Genomic DNA, 25,830 nt, shown 5'->3' with positions numbered 1-25,830 from the left:
GGAATAAGCAAATATGTATTATAGACATTTCCACTGTGTGGGACCACAACTGACCCAGTTGTCACACCTAAAGCTAGGGGAACTCTCTAGTGATTTGGAGGGTGACCCAGCTCAACCCTCTGTCTTCTAATAGAGACTTTGGGACTGGCTACAGTGTCAGCAATAAGGAATGTGGGCTCCTAACCACCTTGTAATGTTACTTTGGGGGTCACAGAGCATCTGTAGCAGATAACAGTGTTGATTTTTATTCATGACTCTCTGATAGCTTTAATACCTTAATGCCTAAACAGCATTAAAGAATAGCATGATTTTCAAAGAGAGCTAAAGCTTCAACTTTTGTGGGTTATTAAACTAAGACATGTTAATACACTTACAGCAAGCAAGTCTTATCTTAAAATCTATAATTGTCGGCCTCTTCCAATCTTTCAAAGCACATAAAATTCTGAATTTCTTTGCTCATAAGTATGTGTGAACAATGACTGATGGTGAATGTGATAAGGTTAGTGAGTTCTATGTGTTATGATAAATAAAACCACAGTCAGGGATTAACACAGAAATGGTAAATAGTCACTAAATGAGGCAGGAGAAAATTCAGTTTAACCTCAAATTTACATCCAGCCTTGATTCTAGAAGTGATGGTTGTTTTTAAAACAGACTTTGGTTTTAAGACACAGTCTTATAACATAGGCTCATGGTTAGGAAAAAAATTGTTGGATATATATAAACTAAAATATTCTCAAAACAAGAATAAGTTTTTTAAAAACAAAACCTTAAGGTTCTTTTCTTCTGCCTTCCCTTCACTTCAGTGTCAGGCAGCTCTCCCACTTCAGTTTACTGATCCAACAAAGAATTTTAGCAAATATATATTTGCTTACATACCTGTTTTCCAAAAGCCAGCTGCAACAACCTGAACACAGGAGGCACTGTCTGAATACCTCTGTGTCCCCAGCAGTTAGGGTCACACCTGAAGGAAGCATTGCATTCACTCAGATGGTCACTGAACAGATGAATGGATGAAATGTTTACCCAGACTAAAAAAGAGAAATCTAACAAAATGAATTGCAAATGGAAAAAAATTAGTTCTCTGGCCTATGTAGTTGAAAAGTAGTCCTCATTCATTCTTCCAGTGACATTCTCTACGCATCCACAGTGTGTACACTGCTCAAGGGCCCCGGACAAAGGAACCAGAACATAGAAGAGAGGGAACAGGGTCTTGCATTTTAGTGGCTGATCGCTTGAGCACATAGGTCCCTGTTCTGTGCCTCTCTCTCTATGAACTCACACTTCACCCTTAGGATCTAAGTGTCACACAAACTCTTCACTGAATCTACTTTTTAGAAAGGAATTTCAAGGACTCAAAGAGATCCATCCATTCATTTGCTGGAACTGCACCTGTCAGTTAGTACTGTCCCCAGACATCACCTCCCCTTCCACCCGAGTACCTTCCTGCCTGTGGTAAGGTTTTCAAAGTGCGTACAATATCTAAGAATCACCTTCTTCCCAGAGACCCAGGGTTTCTATCCCTAGACTTTCTGGCTGCCGAGGGGTACCCGAGGCTCTCTTGGTTGCTCATCATGTGTTTCCCTTTGTTCTCTTCCTGCATTGTGCTGACTGGGAATGACAGAGGGGCGTTCATGAAATCCGAGAGATCAGACAGTTTCACTTCACTGGCTGGCCCGATCACGGGGTCCCTTACCATGCCACAGGGCTGCTGGGATTCGTCCGGCAGGTCAAATCGAAGAGCCCGCCCAACTCAGGCCCGTTGGTGGTGCACTGCAGGTGAGTAGCACGCCCAGAGCCTCTGGGAAGACGCACAGAGGGCAGTGGGTGTGGGTCTCCTTTGGGTGGGGAAAATGCTTTGGAAACCAATGGAGGTGAAGGTTGCACACCATTGTGAAGGTGTGAAATGCCACTGAGTTGCACACTTTAAATGGTTCATTTTATGTGAGGTGATGTGAATCTCGCCATCACATGATAAGTTTTTTTTAAAGAAGCAGCTACACAGGGGTCCTTCTCCTCCTCTAATAGATATCTCTCTCCATCAGTGCTGGTGCTGGGAGGACCGGCTGTTTCATCGTTATCGACATCATGTTGGACATGGCGGAAAGGGAAGGCGTGGTGGACATCTATAACTGTGTCCGGGAGCTACGGTCGCGGAGAGTGAACATGGTGCAAACGGAGGTACTGTGCTCCCATCGGTCCCCATCAGCTCCTGAGCTGGTCCCCTGGGGCCTCTGGTGCATCCCTACCCCCCAGAGAGCCAAGGAGAAAAGAAGCGCAGGCAATTCTCACTCCTAAACTCCCTAAAAGAAAAAGTGACACACCTGGCAGCCTTTCTTTCCCTCCTCCTTGCTTCCTTTTGTTTTTCCTTTCATAAACAAACACAAAAGGCCACGAGTCTTGCAGGTTACAGAATCCGTAGCCATGAGCCTAAATCTTCGAGAGTGTCCGGGTCAAGGAGCCCAGTGGAGTCTCTGCATTAAGGCTTCAGGCTTCCAATTCCATTTCTTCTTCTTATGCCTTCAAACTAGCTGGTAACCAGGGCAAGGTCACTCCTCAGAATAGCCAGGCAGTTGCCAGGTGACTCAAGGGTCGTATCTGTACATTTTGTTCCTTTCCTGGTCCCTAAAAATTCCTCCCAATGACTTGGTATCATGGGAATTTGCCCATTTTATAGGAGCACTATGTACCAACCAGTACTTCCATCAACTAGAATTCGAAGTGTATCAGGAAGTTGAGTTTTTGAGGAAAATAATTAGATCCTACTCATAGGAAATTCATGTTTTTACTAATATGTGATTGTTTTAAGTAAGCATTACACTCACCACCTGGAAAATTATCTGTGAAATAGAAGAAGAACTAAAAACAATCCAGTACATTTTTTTTTTTGCGCATAAAGTTTACACAAGGCACTGGAAACCCTAATTTATTTATTTATTTATTTAGTTTTAGCTAACAAAGAAAAATAGCAGAAACTTTAAATGCTATTTTCCTGGTCTTTTTCTCGTTAGAGTAGGAATTCTTTGTTTTAAAGATAATAATGATGATGTACTTTTTAAATAAATTTTTATTGATTTCAGAGAGGAAGGGAGAGGGAGAGAGACAGAAACATTTATGAGAGAGAAGCATTGATAGGCTGCCTCCTGCATGCCCCTTTCTGGGGATCAAGCCTGCAACCAAGGCATGTGCCCTTGACCAGAATCAAACCTGGAACCCTTCAGTCTGCAGGCCAACACTATCCACTGAGCAAACCGGCTAGGGCAATAATGTATTTTTAACATACTTTACAATTGATCAAATGTTGTCTCATCCATTTTCCCACTTGCTTCTCTTTTTTGAGGTGATGTTGAATAGCAGTGGCAGTTTTGAGAATTAAGAGTCCTGGTTATTTATAGAAATTAAAGTAAAAAGTAATGAGACTGTTTTGCATCTCAAGTAATTAAAAGTTGATAATACATATGGTAAAACTTTAGTAAATAATTGTAGATAAAGTCAGTGCCAGTTCTGAATTAAAGGACCCATTCTTACTATTTTTAAAATACTTTTTTATATATATATCTAAGAGGAAGGGAGAGGGAGAGAAAGATGGAAACATTAGTAAAAAGAGAAAGAATAATTGATTGGCTCCCTCCTGCATGCCCACACTGGAGATCGAGCCAGCAACCTGGGCATATGCCATGATCAGGAATTGAACCTTGACCTTCTGGTTTACAGGTTGCCACTGAGCCATGCTGGCCAGTCTAAAGACCCATTTTAAACTGTGGACTTGTAACCTACAAACAAATGCCCTTCTCTGGACACATAAAGACTTTTGTAATTATCACATTCATTAATATTTCAAAGTAAATAGTTCTAAGTGCTCAGAACTGATTTTTCACTGTAATGTCAAGTTTCCCTTCACCTTCTCTGCATTATTAATTTGGTCAGCAATTTTTTTTATCATAGATGGATAAGATTCTGCTCATTTCCTCATCTGAAATACTGAGTTTCAAACCCATGGGATCAGAATTACCCAAGTAGGTTAGCCACAGTTACTCTAGCATCACAGTGCTTGCTCTAGTATTTATCAGCATCTGATTGGTTTTAATCGGTCCATATAAGACTTTAATCACTCCATGTAAACCGGTTGAGCCCTCTGTTACTAACCAGTCCCCTCTGCTTCACCAGGAGCAATATGTGTTTATCCATGACGCCATCCTAGAAGCCTGTCTTTGTGGAGACACCTCCATCCCTGCTTCCCAAGTTCGGTCTCTGTATTATGACATGAACAAACTGGACCCACAGACAAATTCAAGCCAGATTAAGGAGGAGTTCCGGGTAAGTCACGCTAGAGGGAGAGGCGAGTGGCTGTGACTTTGCTCCTCAAAAAATATATCTAAGTCAGATCTTGAATCATTGAGGCAGCACAGGGTTCCTGAACCTCAGCAATGTTGATATTGGGGGCTGGGGAATTCTTTGCTGTGGGGCTGTCATGTAGGATCCCTGGACTCTACCAACTGGATGCCACATCAGTTGTGACAACCAGAAATGTGTGCGGGCATTGCCTGTGTCCCATGGGGGCAAAGTTACTTTTTGAGAACCGTTGGTCTAGCAGTGCCATTTCCCCACTTCAAAGGCAGACACCTGGTAATCCCATAATGCTCCGGGGTGCACCAAAAAAGCAAGATATTATATTCAGGCAAGAGTTCCTCATCCTCACATTTGGTCTAAATGTACATGGCTCTAGACCAATTCTACCCAACCTTCTACTCCCAAGTGCCCAGATGTCTAGCCCTCATTACCCTCAATGGTCCTTATGTCTGATGGGCACACTCTATAGACAAAATCCAAGGAGATAAAGAGAAATAAAAATATAACTGTGAGTGGGGCGATGGCGGAGGTGGAGGAGGGGTTGATCGTGTACTCAGCTGTAGGAAACTTGGCTGTGCTGCAGTCTGCATTAAGACTGTGTACTATCCAGTGTCTTCTCCACTGCCCGCATTCTGTCACACAGACCCTGAACATGGTCACGCCAACTCTGCGTGTGGAAGACTGTAGCATCGCTCTTCTGCCCCGGAACCATGAGAAAAACCGGTGCATGGACGTCCTGCCTCCGGACCGCTGCCTGCCTTTCCTCATCACCATCGACGGGGAGAGCAGCAACTACATCAACGCCGCTCTCATGGATGTAAGCCCACCTACCTTCCCTCGGAAGGAAACGGGGAGATGTTTCTCCAGGGGCAGCAACTGGGAAGTGACTAAGTGCAACTGGGAAGTGACTAAGTGCAGTCCTTAGACTCATCTGCCCTTGCTCTTCGAGGTGTTGTTTTTTTTAAAGACAGAAACTATTTTTTTCTGAAAAGTGCATTTCAGACTCCATATATGTTTTCCCGTCAATGCAGAAACCACTAGTCCTAACGTACTGATAAATGAATCATGTCCCATTTACTCTCTGAGCACTTGCAGATTTAACCTGCTGGCCGGAGAGCAAGAGACAGCTCTTAGGTCACTGCGGCAATTCAAGTGGGATAATATGGTTTGCAACATTATTTTAGTGCCCTTTCTTCCTAATTCAGGCAGTAATTAACATGGGGGGGAAATCACCTGTCAGTACAGATAGTACACAGCTCATTACTTCCTGTCAGTCTGTTTTCTTCTAACTGAATGAGCATTTGCTATTCAATTGGTGGGAAATGTGAATGGATATTTTTAGTGCTATTGGTGTGATATCAGTAAAAAACTTGTTTGAGGCTCTCCAGAGCAGTAAAAAGCATATACATCCTTTTGTGGCAAAAATAAGTAGCACCATCACACACATACATGACAAGGAAAGATTTTTAGGAAAAGCAGAGCTATTTTAATTATGCATGTTTTTAATCATGTTTTTATTGATTTTAGAGAGAAAGGGAGGGGGGAGAGAGAGAGAGAAACATCGATATGAGAGAGAAAAACATCAGTCTGCTGCCTCTGGGGTTGAGCCTACAACCCCACAATCGGGGCATGTGCCCTGACGGAATTGAACCTGAGACCTTTTGGTGCATGGGACAATGCTCAACTAACAGAGCATACTGCCCAAGGCTTAATTACACATATTTTTAAAATAAATTTACATTTTCCTTATTAAAAGGATTATTAAAATCTTACTTGATAATTTAGGAGAATTGGCTAAAAGGATACTAAAATTTGAAAGAAAAATAACTAGAAATATATGATTATGTTCTAGCTAAAAGGAAGTGAAAGTAGCTATATTGTTAGCAAGCAAAATAGGCTTTAAGGTTAAAAAAAAAAAGACTTTAAAGGTAACTTTTAAAAAAATAGGATGACTTATTTTATGGAGTCATTTCATAAGAAATAATGTTTGATGCACTCAGAAGAAATAACAGTGCTACACTAAAATTATGGCTTCAAAAATATATAAAACAGAAATTGAAATACAGAGTGAGATGGAAAAATTCATCATCATATAAGGAGACAGTACCATGCTTCTTTCAGAGCCTAGTCAAGGAAACAGCCAAAAAAAATCAGTTAAGTAAGGAGTAAGCTAGACCTAAGACAGAAGTAGAGCATTGAATTGAACAATGAATACACTGAAGGTCAGCCTGGGAGCAAAACATTTATGTGCTACCTTCCTAGTAGTTGCTGACAAAAAGCGGTTAAATTTTTTAAATTCTTTGAGATCCAACTCCCAAGCGCTAGACCCATGGTCAGCAAACTGCCGTTCGAGAGCCACATGCAGCTCCTTGGCCCCCTGAGTGTGGCTCTTCCACCAAATACCACAGCCTGGGCGAGTCTATTTTGAAGAAGTGGTATTAGAAGAAGTTTAAGTTTAAAAAAAAAATTTGGCTCTCAAAAAAAATTTCAGTCATTGTACTCTTGATATTTGGCTCTGTTGACTAATGAGTTTGCCGACCGCTGCCCTAGACAAGACAAAAGCTTATTCCTCGGGCAGGGGAGGGGGGAGGGGGAAGGAGAGTGGAGCAGGGGGGACCGATTATGTATAAGGCCAATATTGCTTTTCTACTAGAGACAGCAAACATTTTATGAAATGCTCTTGTGTTCTTAGTGTCAAAGTGAGAATATTTTATCATTACTATAATATAGATAAGTTTATATTTAGTCTGTTTTGGCATTGACAATGGTGATAGAATTCAACAGTTGTTAAATATGCTCAGTGTTTTATGTCACAAATTTGTATGCATATAAAATAACCTTAGCTTCTTCCCTTCATATTTTCTGATATATTTGGATCTTTCTTGTGTGTTTGCAGAGCTATAAACAGCCTTCCGCTTTTATAGTCACCCAGCATCCTTTGCCAAACACAGTGAAAGACTTCTGGAGGCTGGTCCTGGATTATCACTGCACGTCTGTAGTTATGCTGAATGATGTGGATCCGGCCCAGGTGAGACTCATGAGTTATTACAGCCAAAGCTCGTGCCCAGGGTTAAATCTGTGCTTGCTTTGTTTGCATATTGAAAAGTGTGGCCTCCAGTGCCAGGTCACAAAAGTCAGGTGAGGACTGAGAACAGGAGATGCAGAAACACAAACATTAAAAATCAGATGGAATTAGGGATTGGGGCAGAAAGTCATCTGAAACCCAAAGACAGGCTGGAATTACAGATGGTGGAAGTGAGAGGGCAAGATGGAGTCAGAAAGGATGGAAATACTGACTGGAGGGAGATCAAGGTAATGGGCAGAGTCAGAGCGGAACAGGAACAGGAATGCCACAACACCAAAATCAGAGCAAGCAAGCCAGAAGCCGTGGTAGATGTCAGCATCGAACCCAGCTCTCAGTCCCATCAGGGATAGTACGATGATGCAGTGGCAGGCAATTTTAAGGGAAAGCAATTAGTTGTGTCAACTCTTTGATAAAGATATTAAAAAGAAATAAAACTGGGACTGGAAGATAAGAGAAGCTCAGAATGATAAATGGGACATTTTCATAGCTCCTCTTCTTAAACATAAAAAAAGATAGAATGGACAGTAATGACTCGATATTAGTAATGGGGTTTAAAAACATTTTCTTCAAGAGACTTGTCAGGCGAGCATTAGCACAGTGGCCATTTAGGAGCTGAATTTATTGCTTTAGGATACAGCCATACCAATCACAGGCTTAACTGTCAAGACAGTTATGCTAAACTTGAACTTAGTGTGTTTTAAGAATAAACTTGTTCTGGAACTGAATTTATTTCCTATTTAATAGAGACAAATTCTTTTAAAAATAAATAAATAATAAGATAAAAAGGCCTGACTATTTCAGCATCCCTTCCTAAAATCTACTTTATTGCCATCAATCTGCTGTAAATGATATGGAATTTTCTTTAATGCTGTAATGTTTTTAATTAAGTTTGAGATACTAGATTATATTATTAGGGCTGTAGCCTGAATGTTTATGAAATGATAATGACAATCCTTGTCCTCATCTAGTCCTTTTTGCTTAAGAAGGCTTAATGTTTCAGGTCTTCCCCCATTGGCCCCCTCCAGAGGACAGATTGCAGCCATTTAAAAACACAGTCGCAGCTAAGGGAGCTTCAAAGACACAACTCAAAATGGAACCACGGATCCTGGTTTTCTAACTCGCAGTGTCCAGGGTTAAATTTCCCTAATTCAGGAGTCCTTAGTCATAGACAGTTCTAGAATAAAAGGCTTGATCCCTCTTCAGAATCATTCTTTTCCCCCTAATGTGGATCCTGAAATGTAGTGATGTACTGTTTTGTTCATATTAGTGAGCCAGGCATTAGTTATTTCTGTGTGTTCTCTTTAAACAGCAGTGTTTGAATTCCAAAGCTGCATTCTAAACCCAAACTGTCTGGACTGAAACCAAGCCTTGCCTGGCCAGGGGGAGGAGAGACAAAGAGACAGTAATTCCATTCAGCAGACAGAGCTGATTTTCAGAGTGAGAGAAAAGAGGCTCCTGGGAGTCGGTCTTTTAGAGAACACTAAACTAAGCATTTGAACTTAAAGGCTTTGCAATTGTACGAGAATAGCACTCAACTATTTTAAGTATTTATAGGTCTAGTTCATGGATGTGTTATACACCATTTAAGCCATTTTATATATCGTTTACTTGGGCAAAGTGCAGAATGCAGTGTGCCAAGAGCCAAATGTCAGCCTAGGCCATTCATATTTCTTTGGTATAAATGACAAGCTTTTGATCTGGGTTTGAACTGAGAGAACAAGCAAAAAGCAAAGCTAGCTCAGCCAGGAGTAAAATGGGCAGAACAGTTCAACTGTGCATGTTCGGATTTTATTACCATCTCTGCTTCCTATCACAATGCCTATTAATTTTAACAGTGGGTACATTTGGATATCAAAAAGAAAATAGGTATTAGCATGCTATAGTTTGATAAGGCAGTTTTATAACTTGTTGCCGGGAAGTGCTAGTGAGGAAGGGAAGATTTCATGAGAGCATTATTTAAAAATAAATAAACAGCTGGTCAAGATAGAGGTATAGGGAAATGTTCTACTCGCATCCTTCTACAGCCACATCAAAAATACAACTAAATTACACAACAACCATTATTCAGAACCACCTGAAATCTAGCTCAATGGAAGTCCTACAACTAATGATTTAAAAAAAGAAGCCACATCAAGACTAGTAGGAGAGGCAGAGATGTAGAAGATAAAAAGTAGGAGGAGCCAAACCAGTTTGGTTCAGTGGATAGAGCGTCAGCCTGCAGACTGAAAAGTCCTGGATTTGGTTCCGGTCAAGAGCATGTACCTTAGTTGCGGGCACATCCCCAGTAGGGGATGTGCAAGAGGCAGCTGATGGATGATTCTCTCTCATCGATGTTTCTAACTCTCTCTTCCTCTCTGTAAAAAAATCAATAAAATATATTTAAAAAACAAAAGTAGGAGGAATATCTTGGCTATGGAGATTCCCCCTGAAGAACAAGGGGTTCCAGCCCCAAACCAAGCCTCCCAGCCCAGGGTTCCAATGCCAGGAAGAGAAGTCCCCATAGCTTTGGATTATAAAAACCAGCAGGGATTGTGGCTGAGTGTGATGGAGGCTGCTGGAGTCCCAGGCAGTTCCTCTTAAAAGGCCCCACACAGACTTACTCAGTCTCTCTCCCTCTGAACTCCAGTGCTTTGTCAGTACCTTGAAAAGTACCAGAGACATAAGGGTAGAAACTAAAATGTCTGGCATCAGATGAGAGCTGGAGGGGCAGCTTTCTCCCAGACAGAAGTGCTGGCAAAGGCCATTTTTCCCTTTCTGAGTCCTTCCCCCACAGAACCAGCAGGGGGTGCCATACCTGAGTCTCCATCAACCTGGCTATGACTGTTCACCCTGCCCTGGTGATTCCCTTATGCCTTGCCCCACCAACTTGGGTACCATATTTTTATTCTGGATAATCACTTAGTGTTATATAGTGTCTAATCACTGGACTGTACACCTGAAACTAATATAATATACATTTTAAAAATAAATAAATGTACTTTCTAAGATACTATTAAGTATCCTTAGTTACCTCACTTTCATTCTTAATCATAAAGTCCAAACCTCTAACTTCTTTATAATAGAGGAAGATTGCTCTTTAGGTTGACCCGCCATTAACTGAAAATTATCTTGCATATAAATCAATTTATATGCAAGATATATAAATTGCAACATTTGACACTAAGATGTTTAGATCCTTTGGAAAATAAGTCATCAGAAAGGAAATTCAGCTAGTAGATTCTCTTGTTGTGGTTCTTCCTTCTGCTTAAAATGAGCTGATATGTTTTCCATCTGCTCTAAGCCCAATAGAAACTGATTGTAAAGTAATGAAGTAGTTCTTTTTTGTCTCATCACAGCTATTTGTCCCTCTGGTAAATCAGAAAGATAAAAGTTACATGATACTACCCAGTGTGTCACTGGAATATCATGCCCCAAAAGAAGTTTAATTTCCAACTTTAAATGCCTTTTGGAGTCTTAGGGCTAGAAAAGCTTTGTGAGAAGGAAAGATCTTGAGTATTCTCTCACCTATCTTGGGTATTCTAACACTGTGGCTAATAGAATGGTGGCTCACCGAATGAAAGTCCCAGTTTCATAAGACACCATGCCCAGCTGCACTTCTCCACTAGAACTGCGCATCATATCCCATTCATACAAAAGTTCCAGTAACCTAGTGTCACCAAAGCTAGAGTGTGAGACTCTAGGAAATTGTGGTTTTTATTAAAGCCACCTCCAGGTAAAGCATTTACTCTTATTACACCAGGTTTTCTAGAACAGAGCGGCAGGGTTTGGACCAGAGCATAAAAATTCAATGCAATGCTGTTATCAGTATCTTGTCACAGAATAACCTTATTCCCCAAAGTGATTACAAATTGCAAAGCAAGCCCAGGGAAAGATGGAGATTTGGGTGTTTGTAGGTATGTGTGTCATCTTAAGAACCGTAGCTCTTCTAATGGCAGCTAGTGGCATCTTCCCAGGGCCTTGTAAGAGTTCTTGTCAGCAGCAAAAGGAATCTTACTACGGGGTGTGTAAAATAGCATCCACATGTCCTCAGAAAACAGAATTGCTCATAGTTTAATGATGCTTTCTGAGAAAATGCAGGGAAAAGGACTAGAAGAAGGACAGGTGGAGCTGAGGAATCAGCCAACAAGAAAGTCTGCAAGTCTACTTTCTTGAAGGGAGAGAAAGGAAATAAAACTTAGTGAATCACGGATGTATTAAGACCCACTGAATGTCAATACTGACCATATCCAAACTGCTCAGAGTAAACTTATTCTTAAAATAACCTCGTGTTTCTTTGTTTTGAATTCAGTTGTGTCCACAGTACTGGCCAGAGAACGGAGTTCACAGACATGGCCCGATCCAAGTGGAATTTGTTTCTGCTGATTTAGAAGAAGACATCATCAGCAGGATATTCCGTATTTATAATGCATCCAGAGTAAGAACCACAGCCAATATCACATTGGGGTTTCATTTTCTCATTCAATGCATATTTAGGGTGCCACTCTGTGGCAGTCGCTGTTCCAGGAGCATAGACTATATCAGTAAACAAAACAAAGCTCCCTGACCTTAGGGAACTTACATTTTAATGGGAGGTGATAAACAATAAATAATGGATATATTAGACATAATGAGATATGTTAGAAATTGATAAATGCTATAGAAAAAATCTGAAATGTAGAAAGTGCTAGGGCATTAACAGGAGGGAGAGCAAGGCTCTGTCTTAAGTAGATGTACAGTGTGAACAAACACCTGACGGAAGTGAGGGAGCAACCATCCGATGTTCTGCAGAGTCAGCTTTCCAGGCAGAAGTACTGGTCAGTGCAAAGGCCCTGAGGGAGGGTTTCTGGAACAGTAAAGAGGCTGATATGGCTTGAGCACAGTAAGCTATAACCACCTAGGGAATGGACTAGGGGAGGCAGCGGGGAGGCATGGCAGGGATCATGCAGGGCCTTGCAGTCCACTGCAAAGATTTGAGCATTTGCTCTGAAGGAAATCAGGAGCCATTACAGGGTTTGAGAATAATCGCATGATATAATTTACCTTTGAAAAGGAGTACTCTGGCTTCTGTGTTGAGAACAGATTTTAAGAGAGGCCCACCGGGAGACGATCATAACAGTCTAGGTGAGAAATGACAATGGCAGGACAGAGTGGTAGCAGTTGGAGGTAGTAAGAAATAGAGAGACTCTGGTATATTCTGACAGCAGAACCGATAGGATTTGCTGGCAGTTTGGCTCCTAGGGAGCTGAGGGTGACTCTCCAGATTTTGGTTCTGAGAACTAGAGTGATAGAATTGACATGAACCAATTTAGGGAAGATGGTGGGTGTAAACAGGACAATTTCAGGAGAGAAGAGAGTCATACATGGAGAGAGAGTCAGGAGTTCAATTTGAAGCATACTAGGTTTGAGATGACCATTAGACACCTATGTGGAAATATTGAGTTGGCATTTGGATCTATGAGGACAGAGGTCTGATCTAAAGATACGAATTGATGGCTTATTGGAATATTTAAAGCCATGAAATCATCAAATGAGAGACAAAAGCAAAAGGGACCCATAGACTGAGCCGTGGTCCATCAGAAGGGGAAGCCACTACAGAGGGGAGAGAGAGCAGTCAGGGACAAGGGACAGCCAGACGAAGAAAGTTTGTCAACAAGAAAAGCGTGACCACCTGTGTCCAAGACTGCTGGGGGCCACGGAACATGTAACGCCAATGGTGTAGCCATGGCGGATTAAAACGGTTGCCTTTTCTAACATTTTCTTGAATAGTGCAATTGTATTGAACTATGAGTAAAGATTAATTAACTACTGGTATCTCAGCAAGAGTCACACCAATAAGCAAAACCATATCATATTCACAGGAAACACAGTGCAATCTATAACACCCTCAGCTCACATGCATCTCCTGATTGTAACCTATCCTCTACCTTTAATTTACCTGTAATTAAAGTAGAGCCGTTTTACCATTTACTACACAATGTGGTCAGTGTTCGTGTTGTGTGTTATTTTTCACTTGGTTTTTGCAAAATTGCAAGCCTTTGGCTTCACTTTTATTTGCCTAGTCTGTCATTTCAAACACCTGGTTTTTTATAACACCTCAATATTAAAACTCATAACTCTCAGGCCAGTAGAAGCTTCCTCTGTTATTTATAGGCCAGCCTCTCCTTTAATATTGCCCTCCTTTGATGAGAAGACCAAGTAGGTGGAACCTGCCCACTGGAATTCAATAAAGTAAATAATGCCTGTTTTCTTTTTCACTCCCTGCTTATTGCCTGATTCTCCAGCCCCAAGATGGATATCGGATGGTGCAGCAATTCCAGTTCCTGGGCTGGCCGATGTACAGAGACACGCCGGTGTCCAAGCGCTCCTTCTTGAAGCTCATTCGCCAGGTGGACAAGTGGCAGGAGGAATACAATGGCGGGGAAGGCCGCACGGTTGTGCACTGCTTGTAAGTGTGAGATAGCGCTCTGCGTCTGGGAATGACCAACCACCTTCCGTTACCTGCCATTTCACTCTCTCTTGTTTCACTACAGTTGGGGAAGAAATAAGTAGATGTGAGTGAAAGGAGATGATCTACTTGATGAAGGTTTGGTTTGCTTTGCAGAAAACAAGATATGCATGTTTTGATTCTGCATTTGCACAGACTGTGACTGCTATAAAAACAAGCCCCGGCCTTGTGATTGGGAACCCCTCCCCCCCGCAAAAACAAACAAGCAAAAACAAAAACAAAAAACACGTAGGTTAGCCCAGTAGGCTCCTACCAGCTCTTGAGAACCAGTTGTTAACATCTGGGGGACTTTTTGAGCTGGTTGAACTTTCTAAACTGTTGATTACTTGATAAACCATCCAAGTGAAAGAATCTACATCACAGAAATCAGCCAATACTACAAATCAGGGCTAGCTTGCCATCACACTAGTATAGCGGGTGATGCTATTGGAAATCATGTCAGAAGCTCCAAAGGAACTGTGTGGGGGTTTTCTTTGTGGTTTTAAGAGAGTTTTTTGTTGTTTTATTTTGGTTTTGGCCTGGGAATATATACATTGGGAAGATTTGGTGAGAGCCATTGTCTCCAGAGTGTGGTCTCCAGGCCACCAGTTTTAGCAGGAGCTGAAATGGGAGGACCTTTGCCACAGAGCAGTGACTCCCACCTTAGCTGCTCATTGACAGTCATTTGGGAAATGTCTGTGCCCTGGCCACACCCAAGCCAAATTCAATCAAAATCGCTTTGGGCGGGGCCCACACATGGGTGTGTTTTTAAACTCCTAGGTAATTTTAACATTCGGCCAAGATGAAGAGCTGCTGAAAAGAGACTTCTGTGCTTTTCGAAGCACTTTCACCTGCACTTTCTCATTGGTGATGATATGTAGCTAATCAGCCAGCTGGAATTGGCTTAATGGAGCAGGCAATTAGAAAGTCATGGCAATTAGGGAAAATGTTTAGAGAATTTGTGGAAACTTAAAGTGTTAAGCTTATGTCTCATCCAGTGGAATGTCATTAGAAGTATACAATGAGATCTCTCTCAAATTGAAGGGAAAATAAAGTTTTACTCTGGGCCCACGAACCCTAATTAAAAGCTTGGCTAAGGACCTCGGTTACTCTCCACCTTTTGCCCATATCTCATGCCATGCCACTCCCACTCAGGGCCCTAGGACTTCTTGTGACCGCTTAGAACTCTGCCTTGCCTCTCAAGTCAAAATGTGGCCTGTCAGCCTGTAAGAAAATGGTATTCCCTTGGAAAGAACCGTATGAACCTACTCACACTTAACCCTAATCCTTTGTCCCCGGAAAAGCTGTTCATAAGCTACCACCTTTTACTACTTTCTCCTTCCTTTTCATGGACCCAGTTCATTAAAAACATCTCTACCTAGAAAATGCCAAAAGGAATGATGAACAACTCACAGACCCATTTTTATATCTTTCAAGGCCAGATATAACCTCTGATCAGAATAAGATCAGAGGGTCACCAGTGTGGGTTGATACAATCCTGGCAAGGAAAATTAACATTTTAGTTAGAGTTTGTATTATATCTATTAAGTTAAAAAAAAAAAAACCTAAAAGTAGTTTGCAGATATCCATTTCTGCATCTAGCATCTGCCAGCATTTAGAACTAGGAGCATAATGCATGGTACCAAATTTGATGAGTAGCTTCCTTACAAGGGCAAGTGCCGTAATATTATACAAAGGTCTAAGTCACAGTGGGGGAAGTTGAGGCACTAGACAAGCCTGAGGGGAAGATAGAAGGTTCCCTTACATCACTGTACCTCAGAGACAACCACCAACTATGACCTTCTGGGACACAGCTGTGGCCCTAGAACTAAGCAGTTATGTCACCTTTCCACGTGACATCTAAAACAGAGGGCTGTTACCTAACTGTAGTAGACAGTGATGGGCATCCGGCATCCGCTGTTCTTCCCCTTCTTCTGGTGAAAAAAAACCTTGCTTTTTTGGGGGGTAGGGGGGCATTCTCCATTACAAAGTCCTTGTGGTTCTCATGGGGCTGCCTCTTGCTCTCTTAACATTGGGGTGGCCAAGAGACCCAGGCCTGGTGAGAATGTTTATTGTTGTTTAGACTTTTAAATCTATTATAAATCTAAGACTTTTAGTTGTGAGACTTTTAGGTTAAATTGGTATCCTCCGGTATAAGCCAGCAAAGAATGCTTTGATCCAAACAGCTCCCTGCTATTCTTCTGAGGTAAGGACATTGTTTTAGCATAATGTAGCACCACCTAATGGCTGTGGGCAGAGCATCCCTGCCCAAGGATGGTTCTTTAAGCCACATATACTCACGATAAGCAAATAGGGGATTCTTTTCTTTATACATATCTCCCGGCTAATAAAACCAAAAGAAATGTAAGATATCACCATTTTGCAATCCTTGATGAAAATGATGGATGTAGACAATGTCTCTGACAGCTGCTGAGAGCACTGGGTGAAAAGCTAATGGAGGAAAAGCAGTGTGGTGTCAGTGCAAAGGCAGAAAATAGACTAATGGCACAGAAGAGAAAACCCATGAACTGAGCCACACCTCAGGGTCACCTGATGTACAACAAAGATCCCACAGCATACCTACTTCATGGGAGTGGGAAAAGACTGCCTACATACCTGGTGTCTCTCCTCGCACTATATACAAAAATCACACCCAGATGGATTGTAGACCAAAATGTGAAGAAGAAGAAAAGTGACATTTCCAGGAGTAAATCTTTATAACCATGAGGTTACCAAAGATGTGTTACACAAGACAAAGAGCACTAGCCATGAAGGAAACATTGATGAGTTGGATTTCATTGAAGTTAAGTACTTAAGTTCACCTACAACACCAGTCAGAGTGCAAAAGCAAGACACGGAGCTGGTAAAGAGTTTTGTGATACATCCATCGGACAAAGGACTCATAGCCAGAATGACGAAGAACTACTGCAAGTCAATAGGAAAAGGCTAGACAACCCTTGACAAAAACTTGATTTAAAAAAGAAATCAAAAGAAAAGAATGTCCAAGAGGCTGATACGCATAGAACAGGTCTTAAGTGCCATTTGTTGTCGGAAAAATACACATTAAAATCAGAGTCGGATGGCAGTGCATACTCAACAGAATGTCTAGAATTTAAAAGACAAACACATAAATTAAAATACCAAGTGTTGGTGTAGCTGTAGAGTAACTGGAACTCCCATACACTGTTGGTAGGAGATAAATATGCTATAGCTGTTTTGGAGCTGTTAACTAAAGCTAAATGCACATACATTCTCTGAGTTCTTCTCCTAGGCATATGACTACAGAAGTGAGTCATGTATGCAACCATGAGGCATGTTTACAGCAGATTTACTCATAGTACCGGAAACTAGAAACAGCCAAACATTCATCAGCTGTTAGAGAAATAAACTATACAGTAGTATATCCAATCCATGTAATTATTTTTAGCAACATAAAAAAAAAGTAAATGACTGATACAATATGGATGATTCTCTCATAGATAATATTAAGTGGAATCGACTGGGAATCAAACTGGTGACCTTTTAGTGCACAAGACGATGCTCAACCAACAGCCACACAGTCCAAGGCCAAAATAAATTTTTTATGATAAAAGTGAGAACAGAGATTATCTTTGGAGTATTGATGGTATTGACAGGAAGGAGTAAGAGGGGGTCTTGGGAGCTGATAATAGTCTATATTTTTATCTAAATGGTGTTTACATGTCATATGCATTTATAAAAATTAACATATATATACTTAGCATTCATGGACTTAATTTAAGGTATGTTATACTTTATTTTAAAAACTGCTTTGAAACTTAGTAATGGACTGATCAAACTGACATTTGAACACAATGATAAATCTTAAAATCACAAATCAAGGAACAATTTTATATCTGTGCCTACTTCCTAATGACAGTATACTTATAAGGCATCCTTATCCAAAAAAATTAAAATTTTTATGAAACTCTGGAGCTAACTCCAAATTTATAGAAAATACAGGATTAGAGAGTAACATGTTAAATTATATTCAGAGACACAATGAATGAGAACAACCCAGAATATGAGCTCTCTACGGAAAAATGGCCCTTTGTCCTCAAGAAATAAATTACCAAGAAAAAAAAGAGAGAATGAAAAGAAAACTATAGATTAAAATAAATTTGCAAGACATTTCAACTAAATGCAATGCATGGACTTTGCTTGGATGTAGATTTGAAATAGACAACTACTATTTCTAGTCACTATTTAAATTTCCTGAGAAATTTAAACAGTGACTAGAAACTTGATTACATTAAAAGAGAAATGTGTATTAATGTTAGCTGCAATAATGATCCTGTGTTTATTTTTTTAAAGATCCCTAGATTGGTTGATTCTAGAGCTGGTATAGGGACCATATAGAATGAGTCTGGAACATCTATGGTTACAGAAAGTAAGGACATACTCAAAAAAAAAAAAAAAAATGACAGAAGCTGTCAAGCCGAAACTGGTTTGGCTCAGTGGATAGAGCGTCGGGTCTGCGGACTGAAAGGTCCCAGGTTCGATTCCGGTCAAGGGCATGTACCTTGGTTGCGGGCACATCCCTAGTAGGGAGTGTGCGAGAGGCAGCTGATCGATTATTCTCTCTCATCGATGTTTCTAACTCTCTATCCCTCTCTCTTCCTCTCTGTAAAAAAAAAGAAGAAGAAGAAGAAGAAGAAGAAGAAGAAGCAGCTGTTGAAAGAACACGAAAGCAATCTGATGGAGCGGCTAGTGGACTGAGCTAGAACAATTTCAGCAACAAAATATGTAGACTACTGGATTTTAGCTCATAAAATAGAATTAATAGGTCTAAATTGACAAATGATAAAAAAAATAAGCTAAATAACAATTTTAAACAGGGGAGAAGAAGAATGTTGAAGGAGAGAGGAAGGCAGAAAATCAATTAGGCAAGCACCACACTAATCATTGTTGCAGACGGGATCCATCAATGTGATCTGCCAATATAAGCTAAAATAAGTAGGTGCAAGTTTGAGGCGAAACAACGTATTTGCATAATCCCAGAGTATCTTTCCCATTACGTTCACTAACTACAAAGAGAAAGGTAACACCTACACAGTGAAAATAAATCTGCCAGACACCTACCACCTTAATAAGTGATCAGCTGTATCAGCAGCAGCTGTGAGTTCAACATGACTCCCTTGAAGGATGCAACAGCCCCTTCTGTGGCTTTTCTTGCCAAAATGTGCAACTCCATTTCCAATCATTAAAAAAAAAAATCAGGCAAACCCAAATGAATGTCAGCCTACAGTTTGTATTTCATAATGATTTCTCCAATTATGGATAGGGATCATGGCTACTTTCCACATCTACATTCTCTGTTTTGGTTTCAAAAAAAAAAAAAAAAAAATCATTGACCAGTCTTCTTCAAAGCTGCCAAGGTCAAGAAAGACAAGGAAGAGAAGTCACAGTTGGGAGGAGTGTAAGGAGACATGACAATAAAATGCAAGGTGGGATCCTGGGATGGATCCTGGACCAGGAAAAGGACATGCATCCAAAAGCCGGTGCCATGACTGAGGTCCGCAGGGTAGCAATAGTTTTGCCACAGCGTTAACCTCCTGGCTTGATGATGGGAGTAGCTATGTAAGAAGTCCACAGCAGGGGAGGGCGGGACACTCGGTGCTCGTTTTGCAGCAATGTTCTAGGTCTAAACTTGGTTCAAAATTAAAAGCTTTACTTAAAAAGAGCCCTTACGTCTTAGAAGTAAATAATGGAATGCTAATGGGTATTTGTAAGGCCAAGTCCATCTTAGAGCAGAACCCACACTTGTCACTAGTTTTAACTGAAGCACCGAGGTGCTCATTGAAACATCTCCGAGGTAGGCCCTCCCTGTAGAAATTGACAAGGTGCTGTATTAAGTTCTGTCATCTAGGGCTGCGGTGAGGCTGGGAGAATAGGGGTTCCAGTTCCTGCCTCCAGCACAGCACAAGCTGCATCTCCTTTCCTTAGCAGGTTGGCCCAGGTGGAGGGTCCCAGCCGGGAGCTGCACCACCACGGGTTCTCAGGGTTTAAGGGGCGCGATGTAAGGCAGACAAAGGTCTAACTCTCTGGCTTCTGTCTTCACAGGAACGGGGGCGGCCGCAGCGGGACCTTCTGTGCCATCAGCATCGTGTGCGAGATGCTGCGGCACCAGCGCACCGTGGACGTGTTCCATGCGGTGAAGACGCTGCGGAACAACAAGCCCAACATGGTGGACCTGCTGGTAGGCCTCCGCGCCGCAGGGGGCGCTGCCGTCGGGCGGGTTAGCGGTGTGGGGAGTGGGAGGCCTCCAGGCTCAGGTCTGCAGAGAAACTGATCACAATGGGATAGGCTCATTTTTTCAAAAACATCATGTGGTCACTCCACTTGCAAAGGCTGTTCTCCCTCTCCTCCCTCTCTTCGCTTTGCCACAGAGAGAGACTTCCTCTCAGCGCATCTGAGAGGTGAAATAGTTGAAACTCACAAGTGAACATCCTCATTTAATCCCCGCTCCTGGCAGAGGCTTCCGCGTGGCTAAGCACTTAGTCTTCAGAAGACATAATCATAGCACGTGAAACGCCAGATTTTTCAAATTGCATATCTTACAAATGGCTTAATCGCCTAATATTTATCAAAGCTGTGAATTTAGTTTGACACCGGAATATTGCACTTAATTATGGTGGCCATCGCTGCGAAAAGGGATTAGAGAGGAGTTGAGAAACAAAGGACTCCGTGCAATTATTTTCGCAGAGTGTTTCGTGAAATCTCTCTTTTGTGTGGAGCTGTTGAAATGCCAACCACTGTGACTCAAGAACAGCCGAGCCAGCTTAGAGGAGGGAGCTTCCAGGTTGGGTCTTTGTGCTCTTCTGTGGGCAGAAGCAGGGTCTGGAGGAAAAGAAGGACTAATCCCGAGGTGGGGAGGACCGCCTGCGGAGAGAGAGGAAGAGAGGGCCACAGCGCTGGAGCAGGGGGGTTAACATTCTAAATATCACAAAGAGACTGAAGAGAGAGCTGAGATTTACGATAAGGTTGCGGAAGTAGCCGTGGTCCTCAGTCATTACAGCAGAACACGAGGCTGGGTAATGACAGTGGCCTGTGACACTGAATCCAAGTCACTCCCCAGAGTCTCTGGTCTCCCCAGCGGTGTGTCCCATGTTGGATGAGCTGTTCTCCTTCCAAGAAGCATGGTGCAGGGCAGGGGCTTTGGTACAAGGCCACCTGTTCGGCCAGGTGCGGGCCCAGACAGCCATCAGAAGGCATCACATTGGCTTCTATGGAAAAAGGACTGTGTGTCGCCACCCGCACTGCTCCCCTCTCATTCCTGCCCTGGGGGAAGCCCATGAAAACCCAAATTGTAGTCTCAGCTCTGCCACTAATTCAAGTTATGGCCTCAGACAACTTGACAATGTGTATGCTCTGATGAGAAACAACAGAGTGACTAACTTGTCAATGTAAGTTTCCTTGGGCAAGGAAGGCACTTCACTCCCTTGGGTCTGAGTTGGGTAAACGAGGGACGTATTGCCTTATAGAAGAGATCCCACGTGATGATGTACGTGAAAGTGTTTTGGAAACTGCGGAGGTGGGAATGGTGGTTCTTGATAGTGCAGGTGTCCACAGGGCATGGGGCAGCCAGCAGCCTGCCTGAGGTAGTTATGGGAAGTGTTGGGGGAGACTCAGGAGGTGGCGGCTAGAAGCTAGTAGGTGACACTCCTAACGCCTTTCACGGGTCACAGATCTCCTGGGGAGGGGCCGAGAGGCTGAGGAGTTTGCCATGGTCACTGGAACCAGAGGGAAGGGTAGGGTCTCCCACCACAGAATTCTCAGTCTCCTGGGAAGCAAGTGACAAGAGGGCAGTCGGGTATCAGGAGTGGCCTGAGTTGAAGACAGATAAGAAGGCTGACAGAGGCTGAAAACAAAGGCATCAATTAAAACTTGCTGTGCCTTCATTTTGTATTTGATCTCCCTGATTCACGGACAGATGTGTACCTTCCAAACTTTGGTTGGTACCTGGGCAAAGCTGACCTTGCTTTAAAAAAAAAAAAAAGTCATTTCCCTCTCTGTGCAGCCTACATTAAGCAGAGGATTAGGATAGATCCTTCCAGGCCTTTCCTCTAAGCTCTGGCTGCAGCTTCCATCACTCACACATTTTTATGGGCAGAAGCAACGTGGCTTTTCCCAAATCAGTGGTGCTGCTTCTCCACGAAATGAATGGGACCTGGGTGGTTGGACCATAAGGGAGCCTCCGACCCCAACTCACTACTTACTGTCATTATGTAAGATCAGAGCAGAGCCCTGGTCGGCAAACTGCGGCTCACAAGCCACATGTGGCTCTTTGGCCCCTTGAGTGTGGCTCTTCCACAAAATACCATGGCCTGGGCGCGTCTATTTGGAAGAAGTGGCGTTAGAAGACGTTTAAGTTTAAAAAATGTGGCTCTTGAAAGAAATGTCAATCGTTGTACATTTGTTGATATTTGGCTCTGTTAAACTAATGAGTTTGCCGACCACTGGACTAGAGAAAACAGGATTCTTGCGTGCCCAGAACTCAGAGGGTCGGGACCAGCTTTAGGATAAAGTCAAGGGCTGAGAAATATAGGACAGTTTTGCAATTTCCTGAGAAGAATGTCTGATAAGTTTGTCCACAGTGAATATTCGCAAGGTAATGTCTGGTGACCGGCAAAAAAATGTCACAGTGCTCTTGGCAGCGGGCTTAAAGCTTCCTGAACTAAATAAGGGCCCTTGTCATTTGTTTGTTTTTGCCTTTAAGTACAATTCCTGTGAGAGTGGTCCTTGTACCTGTGTGTATATTGGCTAAGGGGATTAATTCAGGTCAGGGTGATAAAATCGGCTACAATTCTATTGGGCATAAAAGGTCATCGGAGACCGAGTTTCTCCTAAGCACTGGATATTGTACCCGCAATTGAAACGTACAGAGTGCGGAGTCTTCTTAGCTGCATCTTCATGGAACGGCGATGTGTGCGCCAGAAGGCTTTGGAGTGCACTTGTGCTGGCACGGGGGAGCCAGGTGGATGGGGTCAGGAGAGCCTTGGCCTGGGCCCCCCTAGACCTGCTCATGTATCACATGCGGAGGCTGAATCCACAGAGGTCCCCTCCATTCAAAACCAGCGCCCCCTCCCTGCCAGCGTGGAGGAGCGTGCAGAGGGGAGTCCCGTCTCTACCTCCCTTTGAGGCCCTGGTTTCTCCAAATTGCTTCCAAGTTTGAAAACCCATCCATCTGCTTTGAAGCATGGCACTTTGAAGAGAGATCTAGGAAGCCCTAAAAGATTTATTTCTTCAAATTCTTAGTTTTGGGGGCTCATGAGAAAAGCCAGTGGATTGCAAGGAAGCAAAATAATTTATAACACACAGTGAGGTGTGTTTTACCCAGCAAGAGCAGGGTACTTTTCCCTCACCCCCTCTTCAGCCCAGCTTCTACATTATCTACCGCTTCGCCAGCCTCCAGTCCTAAGCAAAGGCCTGGGTCCCAGGGGCAGGCAGGACCCCACAGCCTGAATACTGAGCTCCTTTGAAGCCCTGATAGCTGTGGGAAAACGGGTGCTTCAGTGTGTAGCGCCCCTCTCACCTTTGTTCTCCTCACTTTGGCTTTTGAAGTTCTAGGGCTCTGTTTTAGAAAAAAAAAAAAAACAAAAAAAAACAAAAAAAAAACAGCCTCCAGGGACTGATCTTGCCTAGAGATATATATTATCGCCTGGGATGTGGTGGGAACTTTGGCCAAAGTTACCAAGATCAAGGTGATTGACACATAGTTAATACTGTGTGTGTGTGTGTGTGTGTGTGTGTGTGTGTGTGTGTCGAGAATACCTAGTCTCAGCAATTGCACGTATGTAATATTGTATTACTAACTATTCTCAAACTTCTTATAACTGGAAGTTTACACCCTTGACCAACAGCATCCCATTCCCCTCTCCCCTCAGCCACCATTGGCAACCGCTGTTCCATCTCTTTAATGGGAACTTTAGACATTCCAATCCCGAAGCCCACCCCAGAGACTCAGACCCATTGGCATGGGGCCTGGGGACTCTAAAGGGCTGCAGGCGAGAAGTAGGGTTCAGCTGAGTGACAGGCTTCCTTTTCCTGCCAAGCAGACTGCCTGCCCAGGCCCACCTCCCTAACGCCTGTTTGGTCCAGCTCTGCCAGTATCCCCCACCTGTATTGCAAAACTGGCCACCCAGGTTCAGCCCTCTTTCCTCTTAAGAGTCATACATATGATATGCTGTGAACTTGTGTGAAATCAGCAGACTATTTGAAAGGTGGGGTGTGGAGGTGTGAAGGTAAGTGTATGAGTGGATGTGAATGTGTAGGCATGGGTATGTGAGGGGCTGTGCATGTGTAGGGATATAGGTGTGGGGCTGTGTGTGTAGGTATAGGTGCATTTGAGTATATAGATGTGGGTATGTGGGGTGTACATAGGTGTATGTGTAGGTGTATGTATATAGATAATAGCTGGGGGGTATGTATGGGTATATATGTGGGGGTGTGTATACACAGGTATATGTGTGGATGTGTGGATGTGGATATAGGTATGCAGTATGTATAGATATATGTGCATATGTGTATGTGTAGGTATGGATGTGAGAATGGGTGTGTGTAGAGGTCTAGGTGTGTGTATGTGGGAGTGGGAGTGTGTAGGGGTGTGTGTGTGTGTGTGTGTGTGTGTGTGTGTGTGTGTTGCAGTGAAGGGTATAGGACTCAGGTGGGGAATCAGAGATGTGCACTCAGGCCCCTGAGTTGTGCCCCAGCCGGCTGTGGCTGCCAGTCTGAGTGGCATTCCACCTCTCTCAGGCCTGCCCAGCCATTGTCACACAGCCTGGGGCTCACAGCCCTGGAGAGCAGCCTCTCCGTAAGTCCTCTCATGGTCGGTTTTCCCACATCTTAAGGAAGCATTTGGGGGAATCTCTGTTGATGCCCTGTGTCCCCTCTCTGCCCAAGACTCTGATCTCCTTGAGGCAGGGGCTGGTCAACTCCCCTCAGCATCAGCAGGGCTCCTAGCTCCAAGGGGGTACCCGATAAATATTTGCTGAGTGACTGGGTATTTCTGCCCTGTACCCAGACAGCCATCCATCCTGGCAGCCCTGGCTGCCCTCTGGGACCTGGAGAAGGCTGTGGCTACATGCCCACAGGGCTGACGAGGGAACCCACACAGACTGCTTGGGGCTCTGCATGCAGAAGGTTCTCCATACATTTTCAAAGATGTAGATGAGAGTAGGGACCCTTCCCGTTCATTGTCAGAGACACGCAGCTGTCTTATGAGGGGTGAGTCAGCGGTCTCCTTGGCACGTTGACTGGTTGCCCCATTGACCCGCGGAACAATGAACCCAATCTGGGAACCTTGTCACCTCCTGGCAGGAGCATCGGTCAGGATTCTTTCCATGTGGAAGGATCTGTCAGCACAGGATCAACTGAAGCTATGAAACTTGTCTCAGTTTCAAAAAGCAGGAGCACCAGAGGGGAGCTTTGCAGCAGATGAGCCAGCAGACTCTTCTCTTTGAATTTCCCCAGGCAAGCGGGGCTGGGGTGTTTGAAGTGGAAGGCTGCCCATAGGGCCCCCAGTTCCTCAGACACAGCAGCCTGAGTGACAAAGGCACAGCCCGGGCCCTGCAGGGCGGACCCAGAGCCCTCAGAGTGAGTGGGGACTTTTGAAACAGAGCCTGACTTTTAGGTGCCTCTTCAGATGTCACTTTCTTCCCGGGAACAAGAGATGTGATCTGGAGTGGCAGTGGGGTCGGGCCTTGGAGAGGAATAGCGGGTCTCCCTGGTACCGTCCTGCACAAGGATAGACCCCCCACTCACATCCCTTCTTCATGCCCGAAGCCAGCCAAAGCCGCCCCAGTCGGGAGAGCAGGGGACCAAGGCATAAACATTTTTCCCCTGAAGCACAGGGCTCACTCCTGTGGTTTAATTATACTGTTCAAAAGCAAGGGAGTTGAGAGAAACCTTGGAA

General features: G+C 43.4%; 1 protein-coding gene across 12 annotated transcripts in view; it reads left to right on the top strand.

The window, feature by feature from the left end:
• The window catches only part of PTPRM (protein tyrosine phosphatase receptor type M), a 608,093-nt gene that overhangs the window by 578,983 nt on the left and 3,280 nt on the right, over positions 1–25,830 (top strand). For all 12 annotated transcript variants that reach the window (XM_045574745.1, XM_036417770.2, XM_036417769.2 and 9 more), the window contains 8 exons: positions 1,625–1,779; positions 2,046–2,181; positions 4,168–4,317; positions 4,994–5,167; positions 7,247–7,378; positions 11,724–11,849; positions 13,696–13,859; positions 19,980–20,115. In XM_045574745.1, the coding sequence (XP_045430701.1) occupies positions 1,625–1,779; positions 2,046–2,181; positions 4,168–4,317; positions 4,994–5,167; positions 7,247–7,378; positions 11,724–11,849; positions 13,696–13,859; positions 19,980–20,115 (1,173 nt within the window). The remainder of the gene's footprint in view (positions 1–1,624; positions 1,780–2,045; positions 2,182–4,167; positions 4,318–4,993; positions 5,168–7,246; positions 7,379–11,723; positions 11,850–13,695; positions 13,860–19,979; positions 20,116–25,830) is intronic.

Source organism: Pipistrellus kuhlii, unplaced genomic scaffold, assembly GCF_014108245.1.
Source record: "Pipistrellus kuhlii isolate mPipKuh1 unplaced genomic scaffold, mPipKuh1.p scaffold_m20_p_6, whole genome shotgun sequence".
NCBI lineage: Eukaryota > Metazoa > Chordata > Mammalia > Chiroptera > Vespertilionidae > Pipistrellus > Pipistrellus kuhlii.
Note: the sequence above shows the minus strand (reverse complement) of the source record. Positions and strands in the feature narration are given on the sequence as shown.